This window comes from Fonsecaea monophora, assembly GCF_001642475.1.
Source record: "Fonsecaea monophora strain CBS 269.37 chromosome Unknown Scaff69, whole genome shotgun sequence".
Taxonomy (NCBI): domain Eukaryota; kingdom Fungi; phylum Ascomycota; class Eurotiomycetes; order Chaetothyriales; family Herpotrichiellaceae; genus Fonsecaea; species Fonsecaea monophora.
In genome coordinates this window covers 128,557-141,276 of record NW_019174000.1, presented here as the reverse complement: position 1 = coordinate 141,276, position 12,720 = coordinate 128,557, and the positions used below count along the sequence as shown (strand labels likewise).

General features: G+C 51.7%; 6 protein-coding genes across 6 annotated transcripts; 5 read left to right on the top strand and 1 right to left on the bottom strand.

Annotated features, from left to right (window-relative positions):
• Positions 1-223: 223 nt before the first annotated feature.
• AYO21_08218 (hypothetical protein) lies at positions 224-2,390 on the top strand (the record flags this gene model as incomplete). The annotated part of the gene is made up of 6 exons (XM_022658166.1): positions 224-516; positions 641-919; positions 986-1,143; positions 1,204-1,494; positions 1,587-1,889; positions 1,960-2,390. The coding sequence occupies 6 exons, from the start codon at positions 224-226 to the stop codon at positions 2,388-2,390; spliced, it is 1,755 nt and encodes a 584-aa protein (XP_022509562.1).
• Positions 2,391-3,627: 1,237 nt separating this feature from the next.
• On the bottom strand, positions 3,628-6,049 carry AYO21_08217 (hypothetical protein; the record flags this gene model as incomplete). Its single annotated transcript, XM_022658165.1, has 6 exons — positions 3,628-4,035; positions 4,090-4,590; positions 4,644-5,348; positions 5,417-5,470; positions 5,522-5,795; positions 5,856-6,049. The coding sequence occupies 6 exons, from the start codon at positions 6,047-6,049 to the stop codon at positions 3,628-3,630; spliced, it is 2,136 nt and encodes a 711-aa protein (XP_022509561.1).
• Positions 6,050-7,287: 1,238 nt separating this feature from the next.
• Positions 7,288-8,055, top strand: AYO21_08216 (hypothetical protein; the record flags this gene model as incomplete). Its single annotated transcript, XM_022658164.1, has 1 exon — positions 7,288-8,055. One exon carries the CDS (start codon positions 7,288-7,290, stop codon positions 8,053-8,055), a length of 768 nt encoding a protein of 255 aa, XP_022509560.1.
• A 616-nt stretch (positions 8,056-8,671) lies between these two features.
• On the top strand, positions 8,672-9,110 carry AYO21_08215 (hypothetical protein; the record flags this gene model as incomplete). The annotated part of the gene is made up of 2 exons (XM_022658163.1): positions 8,672-8,849; positions 8,935-9,110. 2 exons carry the CDS (start codon positions 8,672-8,674, stop codon positions 9,108-9,110), a joined length of 354 nt encoding a protein of 117 aa, XP_022509559.1.
• A 742-nt stretch (positions 9,111-9,852) lies between these two features.
• On the top strand, positions 9,853-11,235 carry AYO21_08214 (hypothetical protein; the record flags this gene model as incomplete). The annotated part of the gene is made up of 1 exon (XM_022658162.1): positions 9,853-11,235. One exon carries the CDS (start codon positions 9,853-9,855, stop codon positions 11,233-11,235), a length of 1,383 nt encoding a protein of 460 aa, XP_022509558.1.
• Positions 11,236-11,793: 558 nt separating this feature from the next.
• Positions 11,794-12,570, top strand: AYO21_08213 (mitochondrial import inner membrane translocase subunit tim17; the record flags this gene model as incomplete). Its single annotated transcript, XM_022658161.1, has 3 exons — positions 11,794-11,872; positions 11,924-12,267; positions 12,349-12,570. 3 exons carry the CDS (start codon positions 11,794-11,796, stop codon positions 12,568-12,570), a joined length of 645 nt encoding a protein of 214 aa, XP_022509557.1.
• Between the last annotated feature and the right edge of the window lie 150 nt (positions 12,571-12,720).

The following is a 12,720-nucleotide window of genomic DNA, read 5'->3' as shown; positions in this document are numbered from 1 at the left end:
CATCACCCGATCGATCTGGAGGTATTGGCGTCTTGGGCCTCGGCTCTCCTTTTGTGTTAATCTATGTACAAGTATGTATAGATAGTACGTGTAGAGAGAGAAAGAGAGAGAGAGAGCCTGGCCATATTGTCGACCGGTGCTTTTAAAGGGTGTTGTTCAATATTTCCTTTTGTGCCTTTCTTTTCTTCTATTAGGATCAGGAGAATCCAGCAACCAAACAATCATGGGAGAGTCCAGCCCGGCCGCAGTTCCCGCTGCCGTCGGTTCACAACCAAGTCTCCCCGTGCGTGCCAGCAATGGAACTCCCGCGCTCAACGGCTCCGCCAAGTTCAAGTGCGCGGACCAGTATCTGGGTCAGGGGCGGCCGATGAAGATTATTGTCGTCGGCGCCGGCCTCAGTGGCATCGCTGCGGTTAAAATCTTCAAAGACACATTCACTGACGGGTCGGTGGAGCTGGTCATCTACGAGAAGAACTCGGACGTGACGGGGACGTGGTTGGAGAACCGTTATCCGGGGTAAGTAACCTCGCAAGAGAAAGCAATCAACTGGGTGATCCCCACCATTGCAGCCCTGGAAGATTATGAGAAAGGTAGATTTCTTGGTATCATTCATTTTCTGAGCTTTGAGAGATACACACAGTTGCGCTTGCGATGTGCCAGCACACGCCTACACCTTCAGCTGGGAAGGGAATCCGCGGTGGTCGCGCGCCTATGTCGGCTCGCCGGAGCTCTATGAGTACTTCAAAGGTCGCGCCGTGGCGTACGGGGTGGACAAGTTCGTCAAACTCAACAGTCGGGTCAAGGAGGCCGTCTGGAACGAGAGCGAGGGCAAGTGGAAAGTGCAGATCGAGGACGTGACGTCGGGGACCACCTTCTCGGACGAAGCTGAGGTTCTGATCAACGCCGCTGGATTTCTAAAGTACGGTCTCCTGTCCAATTCTCCAAACGTTCTCATAAAGACACTCGTCTGAACTTCGTTCTCCAGCAAGTGGAAGATGCCCGATATCCCCGGTCTGGAGAGTTTCCGGGGGAAGTTGATCCATTCCGCACAATGGGACGAGGCATATTCCCTCGACGACAAGGTCGTTGGCATCATCGGTACGGGGTCGTCTGCCATCCAGATCATCCCGCAAATACAACTGAGTAAGTCCACAGTCTTTCTGTCTTGGAAATGAGGAACACAGTCCAACTCAAAGAATTAAGAGGTCAAACACTTGACATCCTTCATTCGCTCCTCGACGTGGATCACACCAGAGTTCGCCGCCGAGTTCGCCCCCGAGGGACGGACGGCCTTCTTCTCAGAACGGCAAAAGGACGAGTGGGCGCAGGACAAGGACAAGTTCCTCGAGTATCGAAAGAAGGTCGAGTCGACCATGAACAAATTCTTCGACATGCAGTTCAAGGACTCGACGCTGCAGAAGGACGCATACGAAAACTTTCGCAAGACCATGCGAGAGCGGTTATCGAGAAAGCCCGAACTCGCTGAACTCATGAGTAAGAATTTCTTCCTGGTAGCGAGACCTGCTCTTTCACTCCTTTTTCCGAAGTCAAACACTGACTGTTTGTTTTCTTTCTGTTATTATCAGTCCCCACCTTTGGCGTTGGCTGTCGAAGAGTCACTCCAGGCCACGGATACCTTGAAGCACTGACAGAAGACAATGTTACTGTGCGGAGTGACGGAATTGCCGCAATCACAGAAGATGGCGTACGCATGAACAAGGGCGATACCATAAAGCTGGACGTCCTGATCTGTGCGACGGGTTTCGACACAAGTTTCAGACCACCGTTCCCTCTGATCGGCCGAGAGGGTCGTGATCTCAGGGACGAATGGGCAGAGGAACCGCGATCATACTGCTCCATCGCGGCCTTGAATATGCCCAATTATTTTAGTAAGTCTTCACCTGTGTCGTCTGGTCGATTTTTCGCTGTCATCTCTCTCTCTCTCTTACAAGATTTCAGTCATCAGCGGGCCCAATTTTCCCCTGGCTAACGGCTGCCTCCTCCCCTGTCTCGAGACAAACATCCAGTACGCCTTCACGGCGGTGCAGAAACTGCGGTACGACTCCATCAAGGCCGTCGTGCCCAAGCCGCAGGCCGTCGACGACTTCCAGGAGTTCAAGGATGCGCTCATGGAGGACCTCGTCTGGACCGACCACTGCGTCTCGTGGTACAAGAACGGCAAGGCCGAGGGCAAAGTCTGGGGTCCGTGGCCCGGATCGTCGCTCTCGTACCTGGAGTTGATGGCCCGCCCGCGCTGGGAGGACTGGGACTTCACATACCTGCGACCGAACCGGTTCAGCTTCCTCGGACGGGGCAAGACGGAGCGTGAGTGTTGCGGCGGGGATCTGGCTTATTATTTGACAGAGCCTGGGGCTGCAAAAACTGCCTAGATATTTTGTAGATTGTGGGGGAGCGCGCCTTTTTAGGGGCTGTGGTCTGATACCACCATGTTTCTTTAGAAATAAAGTCCGGTCAATTACAATTGTTACTCTTCTGTTGTGACAGGATGAAGCCCCTGGGATGGTTAGCTACCCAAATTTAGGCACAGAACTCGTACGTCGTGTATGTATGTGTTTGTGTGTCACACAGATTTGATAGAGCTCCATCATACCACCATACCAAGAAAGCCAAACCCAAAGAAGTTAGTGGATTAAACTACCTCCACAGAGCTCCCGTCTCGGTTAGCCCGGCAAAATACGAGCAAAGACATCTCGTACTCTTTCAGCCAATCAGAACTTCCGCAATCATCTCCACGGCCATCTAATTCCACGGAAATCGAACAGACGTCCAGACGTCCAGACTTCTCTTTCTTTGTCCCCGGCCCGGCCGGTGAGAACAATTAAACCTTTTTTCCCCGTTCGAGAGGAATGCGACCGGGTGACTTTGTCTTCAGGCCCCGCAGCCGCAAAAAGCTGGGGAGAATGAGTGGCGGATTTTGTGGCCATTTGCCACTTGGGGTTCAGCCAGGACCGGGTTTTCGATCCTGATCATCAGTACGGACGAGGGCGGAGCGAGGACCTTTGGTGGATGAGCACGAGTAGATCCAGCATTCCCGTCGACAAGACATTTCATAAGCCACACTTTGAACCACACACATCGTCTTCTATCGAGTCCTCGAAGAGTATTTTTGATTCGCTAGCGAGTGATAGTGTCGAGTACTTGTATTCGTGACAATGATCATCCCCGGAGTTCTTTTGGTCATCGCCAGACCTGCCAGTAGTGCTTCTAGGACCAGCCAGATCGGAAAGTGATCCTGGACGAGGAGTCAAGTTTTAACCAGGACTTGCTGAGTTTGGGGGGTCCAAGGTCACCGTTTGATCGGGTTTCAGGGTCTTCGTATGTACCTCCCGTTCCTCGTGGTATGCACGCGGCAAGATGCCGCTCATGCTAGAAATATCATATTCCTGAATCCCCGATTGAAATCCCCCACCGGCCTGTGCAACCAACATGGGACTCTGGCAGCAGAGCGTATGGTCGAGACTAAAATTGCGCTGAATTTTGGAAAGGGCGAGATGATACAGACGTTGGGAATTTGCGTGACTGAATGACTTCAAATCGGGGTGGTACCGTCCCCAACGGTAATTTGTTTTGGTGGTGAACTTGCTGTGTCTTTCCATAACTCATCACTCAGAGCTGGGCCCTGATATCCCTCTTGAAAGAGTCTGCCAGATCAGCTGCCAGCCTAAGCATTTGCTCGTTCCCGCCGTCGCTGAAGAGGTGTGCGATGCTTTTCCGTTGTTCGACTTCGTCGCTAGACGACCCTCTGCATAGCTCGTAATGGAGCAGGGCTGCACAGACGAGACGCCCGAAGCGTGAAACATCCCTCAGAGCGATGGTTTGGTGCAGGAGTCCTCGAAGAGTGGCTCGGAATGGAAGTTGAATTGGTGGAGTGTGTGACCAGGGGAAACAACTCGACCAGCCCTTCGTGTTTTCCGCCTCCCACAAAATATCCTCACAAGGCATTGGCAGGGTCGGCGCCTCGAGATCGGGCAGAACTCTGTCGTGAAGGAACACAGATGCCAGATAGTTTGCTGCCTGTCAGAGATTCAGTACCCATTGTTCGGTGAAACCTCCCGGATGAGAACATACCAGATAAGCCCATGCGAGTCGCCGCGAAGTCTCCTCCTCGACCCACGCAAGCCAGCGGTGGTGCAGTTCAAGGTCGTTCCCATTCTTTATCTGAGCCATACAATCACAAATGGTATTCTTGTTCATCGGAACCACCCGATTACGACTCCTCCTTCCAACCCGGTTGTCTTGCTGGCGAAAAAGTCCAACCTTTTCAAGGCAGAAAATGTTGGCGTCAAAGAGAGTCGTTAAGAGCCGTGCCTGCTGACTGTTTCGGCTGCGTATCGCATGGCAGAGAAGAATGCACACCGCGGCCAGCACGGACCCTTGGACGTTTCGATCGTGCCCTTCGCAGTCGGCTGAAGTCTGTAAAAGTTCACTGAGCTTGAGGATTCCTTCTTGATGAAACAGCCGACTTTGGGCAGATTCCGCGTAATTGGCCCCCACTACAGCAACGACTGCAGCAATTAGGGGTGAACAGGTTACCGGCTTTACCAGATGCCGGTGTAAGATGGGACAATGCTGCTATTGCGTTAGTGTAGGAATTCGCCGCACTTCAGAGATGGTGAACTGACCCTGTCAAAGTAGAGAAAGTACAAGTCCCAGAAGGCCGAGAGCTGAACTGAACTCGGGAATGTAGAAGGAACGTCAGTGGCCAGTCCACTTTGACTAAGAGAGGTCTGCTGCATGACTTGATAGATCCTCCGGGCCAGACTTTGTTCTGGTTCAATGGCGGGTTCGCTGCCAGCCTCAGATACGGAAGGCTCTACGGGACCACTAATAGACCTGTATATCTCCTCGTAAACAAGACTGGGCGCATTTGCAATGGACGGTTCTGGTGCGCGTTCATGGTTTGGTGAGCTTCCTCGACCTTGTAAGAATTCACTCGACGGTTGACGAGTCTGAAGTGGCGTTCTGGAGGGCTGATGAAATTCACTCCCCACGGTGACTAGATCTTCTGGCATGATGGTAAAATCCGGAAACCCTTCATCCGACAGGTTGGGCATTTGGCACTCGGACGTTCCGTGAGATGTGAGGTCCACAGCCTGAGGGTCTTCCATATCAAAAAGAAGATCCCAGTGTTCTGAAGACAGGTGCTCTGGCCCGGATCGTTTTGGACCAATGTCATGGTGTCTGGTCAACCCAGAATCAAGCCTGAGGGGTGTGAAAAGACCATGACTATCTAGGCCATGGTTTTCACTTGTCCGGTTGAGATCATTGTCATCGCGATGAGCAGTTATCACGATTTGCTGTCCGAACGAACCATCAGGTTGACATACCTATGAGCCAGTAACGGCACGTTAGTAACGAGGCAAGATCGGCTGATTGCTTAGTAGTGAACACTCACGAGCGTGGGGTCATCTATGTCGCTGTTAGATTCGCGATTCCAGGAGAACCCCCACTGTAGCAAGGTGAGCATAGCGATCTATCGAAGTGGCGCGCACAAACCAACCTCTAGACTTGCTTGATTCTCCAGACTGGACGGTCTTTGAGACTGGGCTGGTGCCATAGATGTCATTTGTTGTCCAGGAGAAGTCCCAACTTCCTCGACCTCTAGTCTGGCACGCTTGGGAGGCGAACGAGGGGCCTGGTCTTCTCCAGGTTGCCGCCTATTGTATCCATTCGACTCTGTGTTCTTCGAAGACGGCTCGAAATTATACTGGCAGAGCAATCCACTCTTGCCGCATTCCTGGCAAGTCGGTTCGCGTGTGCACTTGACCTTGTGTCTGCATCCGTCAGTCTTGGTCGATCCGGACGACGAGTTGAGGACAGTCTTTTAAACATACAGCGCGCAACGAAGACAGCTCTTTCGTCGTGAAGGCGGATTCATCTTCTGGAAAGCGGATTCTCCATGCTGATGGCGGATATGGCGCCTTAAAACATCCCTTCGTGCGAAAGACTTGCCGCATATGTGACAGGCATGGTTGGGCGGCTTATCGTACGATGCTAGAGCAGTCACTGAACGTGTAGAATCGTGCATGGTGACCGATGTCCTCGACAGAACGAGAGATCGGAAAGCAGGAATTCGACTGACTCGGTACAACCAAGAAACAACGACCCCACGGGGGCATAAGGGCACTCACGAATCTAGGTCACGATCCCCTCAAACAATCCTCCCCCAGTCGCGGCTCCTCAATTTTCCGGACGATAATTACGTGGAAATGTGGAAATCGGAGCGTCGCTACCGTCGTGATTGGCGACGCTGGGCCTTTTGGAGACCCGCCTAACAACGGCAACCTGGAGCCGAACCTGTAACCTGGGGATCGCCTAGCTGTACGAGGACTTAAGGGTCCCAAGCTAGAGTCTTTAGCGATGACTGCCCCCAAACTATACCTAGACAATGCCCCCTTCCCTCTAAAAACCCCCTCCCCACTCCCTTCCTTCTTCCCCCAACGGTGATGCTTCCCGGGCCATGTTCCGAGGTAGAAGGTATGGGATCATGCAATGAATTATCTGTCTTTTTATAGGTGCAAACTTGGTTCACAAATTCGACGGGTGGATGTGACTTGTTCGACAAGAACGATCTCTTTCGTCAAGTTGGTCCCCAGTATTAACATACACAACTTGACGAAATGACCTTCGAGACAGACATTGGCGCTTTGAGGGATCGCAATCGAGAGTTGACCGAATCCCTCTCCACGACTCGACAAAGACTGGTTGATATCACCAACAATCTCAATCAGCTCACGGATTTTGTAGACCAAACCTCCAGACCACACTCATACTCGTCAGCCTTGGGATACACTTCACCCTTTCCTCTCAATGCGATTCCTCCCCGTAAGAGAGCCATCATGATGCTTGATGATGTCGTGGCCTGCTATTCAACCCACTAACGAAAAGGGATGTTAGCAGCTCCCAGGTTGATCTATCCCACAGTGGAGAATGGTGGTTATCATTCAGGTCTTCTATCAGATCTTTTCGTCGACCACGGCCACGAGCCGACGACTTTTGCACATCGAGCGACGAGATCGCCGCCCAGCGTCTCACAGCAAAGAGCCATTTCGTCTTCCCACTCTGAGGAGATCACGAAGCCGTTGAGTGACGCCTCGAGCAACTATCCTGTGGGCAGACCTTCCGATGCCTGTTTCGACATCATCCACCATGAAGGACTCGTCCGTCAAATAATGGTAGAGGAGTTTGCCGAAGATCCTGCAAACTGTCAGAGGTACTGTATTGCAACAGCCCTGACCTCCAAGTCGAGACGAAACCTGGCTAACCATGGCGGCTCCCATCAGTCTCGACAGCCTTGTAGCCAGAATGCTACAGTCCCTTGCCTCGTCTGAGAAATGGGAGCGTCATCGTGACTTCTGTAATGCCCTCAACGGCTGGGACAAGCTCGGCCCCATCACTCGGTGGCGGATCGAGCCATCGGCCAAACACTACATGCAACTTGCACCGGACTACCGTCCAAGCCGCCTCCAGATGACCAGGCATCATTGGCCCATTGTCGACTGGTTACCATTTCCCAAGATCCGGGATGCGCTGGTCCTCAATCCCGAGAGGTACGACTTGAATAAAGTCTGCTCCGAACTGAATGCGAGCTTCTGTTTAGAGATGGAGTTTGCAAACGCGTACCCGGACGCAGAATTAGGCGACAGTGGAATGGCACAGACCAGAGCGCCCGGAACCACAAGGTCAGTAGGGCCTGGTGGACCGACGAGGAGTCCGCCCAACAACATTTTCAACGACACACATTTGAGACGAAAGCCTCGTAAAGACGACGTGGTGTACGTCCTTATACAAGAGTACGTCGACCACAGGACAGGCGCCGACTCTTCAACAACAACGGCAGGAGGCCAGAGCCAGCAGCACCGCCATATCAATGAAAACATCTTGACATACTTGCTCCTGGCCATCAGACAGCTCGAAAATCCTTTCAAGCTCCATTCGAAATTTTTCGACCAGTTTCCCGGCCTCCCACGAGAGTACATGGTCCGCGGTGAAGAGGTTTCCATCTTTGGTGACTACCGACCCACAAAAGTCTAAAATACCAAACACAGATATCCTTTTCTTTCAGGAAAAGTGTATCGACATCGAGAAGTTCTCACCAAGGCTATGGCGCAACAAAGCGGTGCGATTTCATGCGACAGGTGAGAGTCTCGGGTACTGGGCTACGTGACTGCCATTCGACTGGGAGAATTGTGCAGCAAAGGTACTCAATCCATTGGGCTCGATTTCTGTATGTAAATTTTCAACGGCACAAGCTGGTTTGCGAGTGTGTTGATGTGTATCTAACACGTGAATAATTTGATGGTCACACAGGACAGACCGACACTTGACAATGATGTAAATAAAAGGGAATGATAGGCCTCCTTCATGACCCCTTGTATATTGGGACGGCCTGGATTGAAGTTGTATCAAAGCAAATCGCCGGTAGTCATCCAAACCACGTCGAGCCGTGGTGACTTGTGCTTGGTAACTTCAATGTAGATTGCACCGCCACACCACTGAAAGCTACTGCAAGGAGGCGGGTCTCCTGTCCCACCTTGTGATATCGTGCTGTCTTTGGGAGTTGATCCGAGGACATTTTCATATACATACCATCAAGTCAAACATTCTTTGTTTTCGTTGATTGGGACCCTGAACATCATAGATTTATAAAATGTCGCAAGGGCAAGAACGTGTCAACCTCGAGACACCCCCAAAATGCACCGCCGACTTCTGTCTCATCCCGCTCGGCACACCCACGGCGTCGGTCTCGGCAGAAATCGCAGAGGTCCAGCGCTTGATGAAGAGGAGCGGATTGAAGTATAGCATGCACTCGGCTGGCACAACCGTTGGTGAGTGGGCGACAGGATCTCGGACAACGGCACAATAGGTCCATCTTTTATATGGTTCTCTGCTAATCCCTCCGTCCCCGAACAGAAGGATCATGGGACGATGTCATGCGGTTGATTGGACAGGCGCACACTCTTCTGCACCAGAAAGGCATAGTGCGCATTCAGAGCGATATTCGTGTAGGATCTCGTACGGACAAAGCACAGACGATGGAGGATAAAGTCGCGGCGGTGGAGAAATTGCTTGCTGCGGACAAGGCGTGAAATATATACCCTACAAGTACTGCGGACAAAGTAGTAATCACTCATTGACCAAGTCAATTCGAAGATTGGGTGACAAGTCCCACGAGATCTACACACATTAGGAAGAAACAACCGAAGAAACTGTCCAACGAAAATGAAGCTGGCAAAGAGGTGCGTCGGATTCAGCTGGGATGGTAGAATCTGGATCCAATCCTTTCACCTTGCGCCACAATCACTGTAACGCCACAAATGTGGCTTTCGCTACTGTGGCGCCGGGGGCTGTGCCACTTGTTTTGAAAGTGATTCCCCAGGGCGGCCGCCGATCGCACCCATCGTTGGGTCAAATCAGCCAGGAACACGCAGCTCGCCCTGCAACAACTGTCCATTTAATTGGCGACAAATGGCCCTCATCTTGCCGCCCAACTCCCTTTGGACGTTTCTTTGAGACAGATGATGATACTGTACAAAGGCCTCGAGCCCATCATCTTTGTGACTCCTTGTCGTTCCTCCATTACTTGAACCTGCCCCTGCTTTGTTTGACCGAAACTTCCTCCCTCCCCCCAGCCATGCTATTTCCACCACCAGTCCCCGACAAGCGGCTGGACTAGAGACAACTCTCACCGCGACTCTTTCCTTCTTAAGCAAGACTCTTCCCTCGTCATTCATCCGCCCGATATACCTCGTCCTCTCGCGATCGACTCCATCTTCACCCTCTACAATTGCCGAACAGACCTAAAGCCAATCGAGAGCCATCCAGGCAGGCATGGCTGCAATTACCCAGACAATTGCAATCATTGACCGGTCAAACAAGGTTGTCAGCACTACAAAACAATTGAAAAATGTCTTCAAGGAGGCAAAGATGGCCTATTTGGAGCGGAAGGCTGAGATTGCGGCGGAAAGAAAGGCAAGAGATGAAAAGGAATTGAGAAAGGCAATGAAGAATGTGACAATAGCGGAGGATACAAGGTCGGAGGCATCCCGAAGATCACGCAGACATCACAGCCACAGCAACGAGGTCGACCATGGTCGATATCGAGCTGCAGAGAGTCAACACCACTATCCTCCCGAATATTATCACCGGGATGCTCATGCAGCTCCCGAGGTTGCAGCTCCTATGGCGCCGGAAGAAGCCTTCCCTAGACATGTCGGTCTTGCAGAGTTCAATCAAGAACTCTACGGTCACCACAACCCAGTGTCACCAGTTCCGGAATATTCAGCTCCTCCATATGGAGGGAACGGGCTTGTTCGTCGGACGACCGATTTACCACTCGACGCTCATCGACCACATCGGCCCCCGCCTGTGCGGTCCCACTCCGTTTCTGACGTCGACATGGACCTTGCCTATGGTGAATTTCACCCGGAGTCTCTGATGCTGGATCCCAAAGTTGAACAAAAACTGCAGAAACAAGAGATGTCCAGCCTGGTCCTCAAATGCAAGATCCTGATGGAGGAGGCCAATTGTGCACAGCACAGTGTCCGCGCTATAATCTCGCATCTGCAGACAAACCCAGACTCTATGGCAGCTGTCGCCTTGACGTTGGCTGAGATTAGCAACTTAGCAGCCAAGATGACACCTGGTGCACTTGCGGCTTTCAAAGTCGGTGCGCCCTCAGTCTTTGCGATGCTGGCAGCTCCGGAATTTCTCATTGCGGTGGGCGTCGGTGTCGGAATCACTGTTGTCATGTTTGGAGGCTACAAGATTATCAAGAAGATCAGAGCCCGGGTTGGTGACAAAGAAGAAGACGCGGTGGATGAGATGCTGGATGTCAAGGAACTCGATCGCATCGAACACTGGAGGCGTGGCATACCGGACGCCGAGACGGCGAGCGTTGCTACAAGCGTCGAAGGTGAATTCATTACTCCACTGGCAGCAAGAAGCATGGGCCACCTGCCTCTTCCCCGAGAACATGGGGGAGAAAAGCACAAGGAGCCGAGGACAGAGTCCAAGAAGAAGAAACATCACCGGAGGATCGATGACGATCCAGATCGAACGGTTGTAGGAAGCGAGAATTCGTCAAAATCGCGACGGAGCAAAGGAAGCAGCAGGTCGGAGAAAAGAGAAAAGGCCCTTGTCAAAACCAAGAGGCCGAGCACGCTAAGAAGAATGTTCCTTACCAGAGAATCAGAGGTTTCCTCCCGTCGATGAACTGGGAAATGCAGGTGTTCTGTGTTACTCTAGCATTGAGCCAAGGATTTGGGTTTGCATAGATGAGGTTATGACGCGACGATGGTTATGGATTTGTTAGATACCGTGCTTGCAGAAGCGAAATCGCACTACATGTGTTTGAATATGGGACTGAAAAAGTTATCCTGCTTGAGAAACACCAATATCTATATGAGAATCACATGACTCTGAATCACGTGCTTCTGCGGCGAAATTTTGGCGACTCGGAGATGGTTTGTTCTCCCATTTATCGCGAACTAGTCGATCTTCCTGTTCATGCACTCTAAAGGTTTTCCTGGCCTTCACTGTTGAAAATTCCTTTGCTTGCGGTGTACTTAGAGCGCAGTAACCCTCTTTCATTCTGGTCCAATTCTGTCCAAATCGGACAGACCTTTCAACCGAACGTTCTATCCGCTCGAGGGCTGCGACGATAACTCGAACTCTCCAGCACTATCAATTCCTTTGTCACCGTCCGCGCTACCTCAACGCGTGGGGATAGGCACAACTAGATAAAATACTCTGGTGGCTTGACCTCAGATCATGGATCACTCCAGAGATCCCTGTCCCTGGGTCGCCTTGTCCGACTTTGGCGGAGCGTTCTGTATGGGTGCTTTGGGAGGTAGGAAAGATAAGACCCTTCCTTTGACACTCCCTCTTTGACACGGCTTAGGTACATTATGGCACGGAATCAAAGGATTTAGGAATTCACCCTACGGCGAACGACGGATAGGCATGATAACAGCCATCAAGGCTCGAGCGCCCGTCACAGGAGGCAACTTTGGTGTTTGGGGCGGCATGTTCAGCACGTTCGATTGCGCAGTCAAGGGCATCCGCCAGAAGGAGGATCCATATAACTCTATCATCGCCGGATTCCTAACAGGCGGGTCGCTGGCGATAAGAGGAGGTTACAAAGCGGCCCGAAACGGCGCCATCATGTGTGCCATCTTCCTCGCTGTCATCGAGGGCGTTGGTATTGGTGTTCAACGATTCATGGCAGAGTCAACGAGACTAGATGTAAGTTGCCCAGGTAAACTTGCACGTCACTCTGTCGGTACTAACGTTTGCGGCAGCTTCCACCACCTGCACCGCCTTCAGAATCAGGGCGTGTCGCAGCATGACTGGAAATGGCTACAGTGCCACATTTCATTTGAAACGACCATCCCGGATCATTCTTGCTCCTGGAACTTCTACGGCATTGGAGCTCTATCTCGATCCTTGCAAGATTCTCTACTCTACCCCAAGATCATTTCGACTTCGTTATATTCTAACGTTGGAAGAAAGGCTTTTGCAACTGGCATAGCGGGCGAATGGACATAAAATGGGACACAGGCGAAACAATTCTCACGGTTTCTTGGAATGGCTTTAAAACTCGAAGCATTCCGCAAATCCTCCAGGGATGTCAATGTGGCAATGTCGTGTTGAGTGACAAATTGGGTTGTTGCTGGCCTGCAATGCGCTCTGGACGTG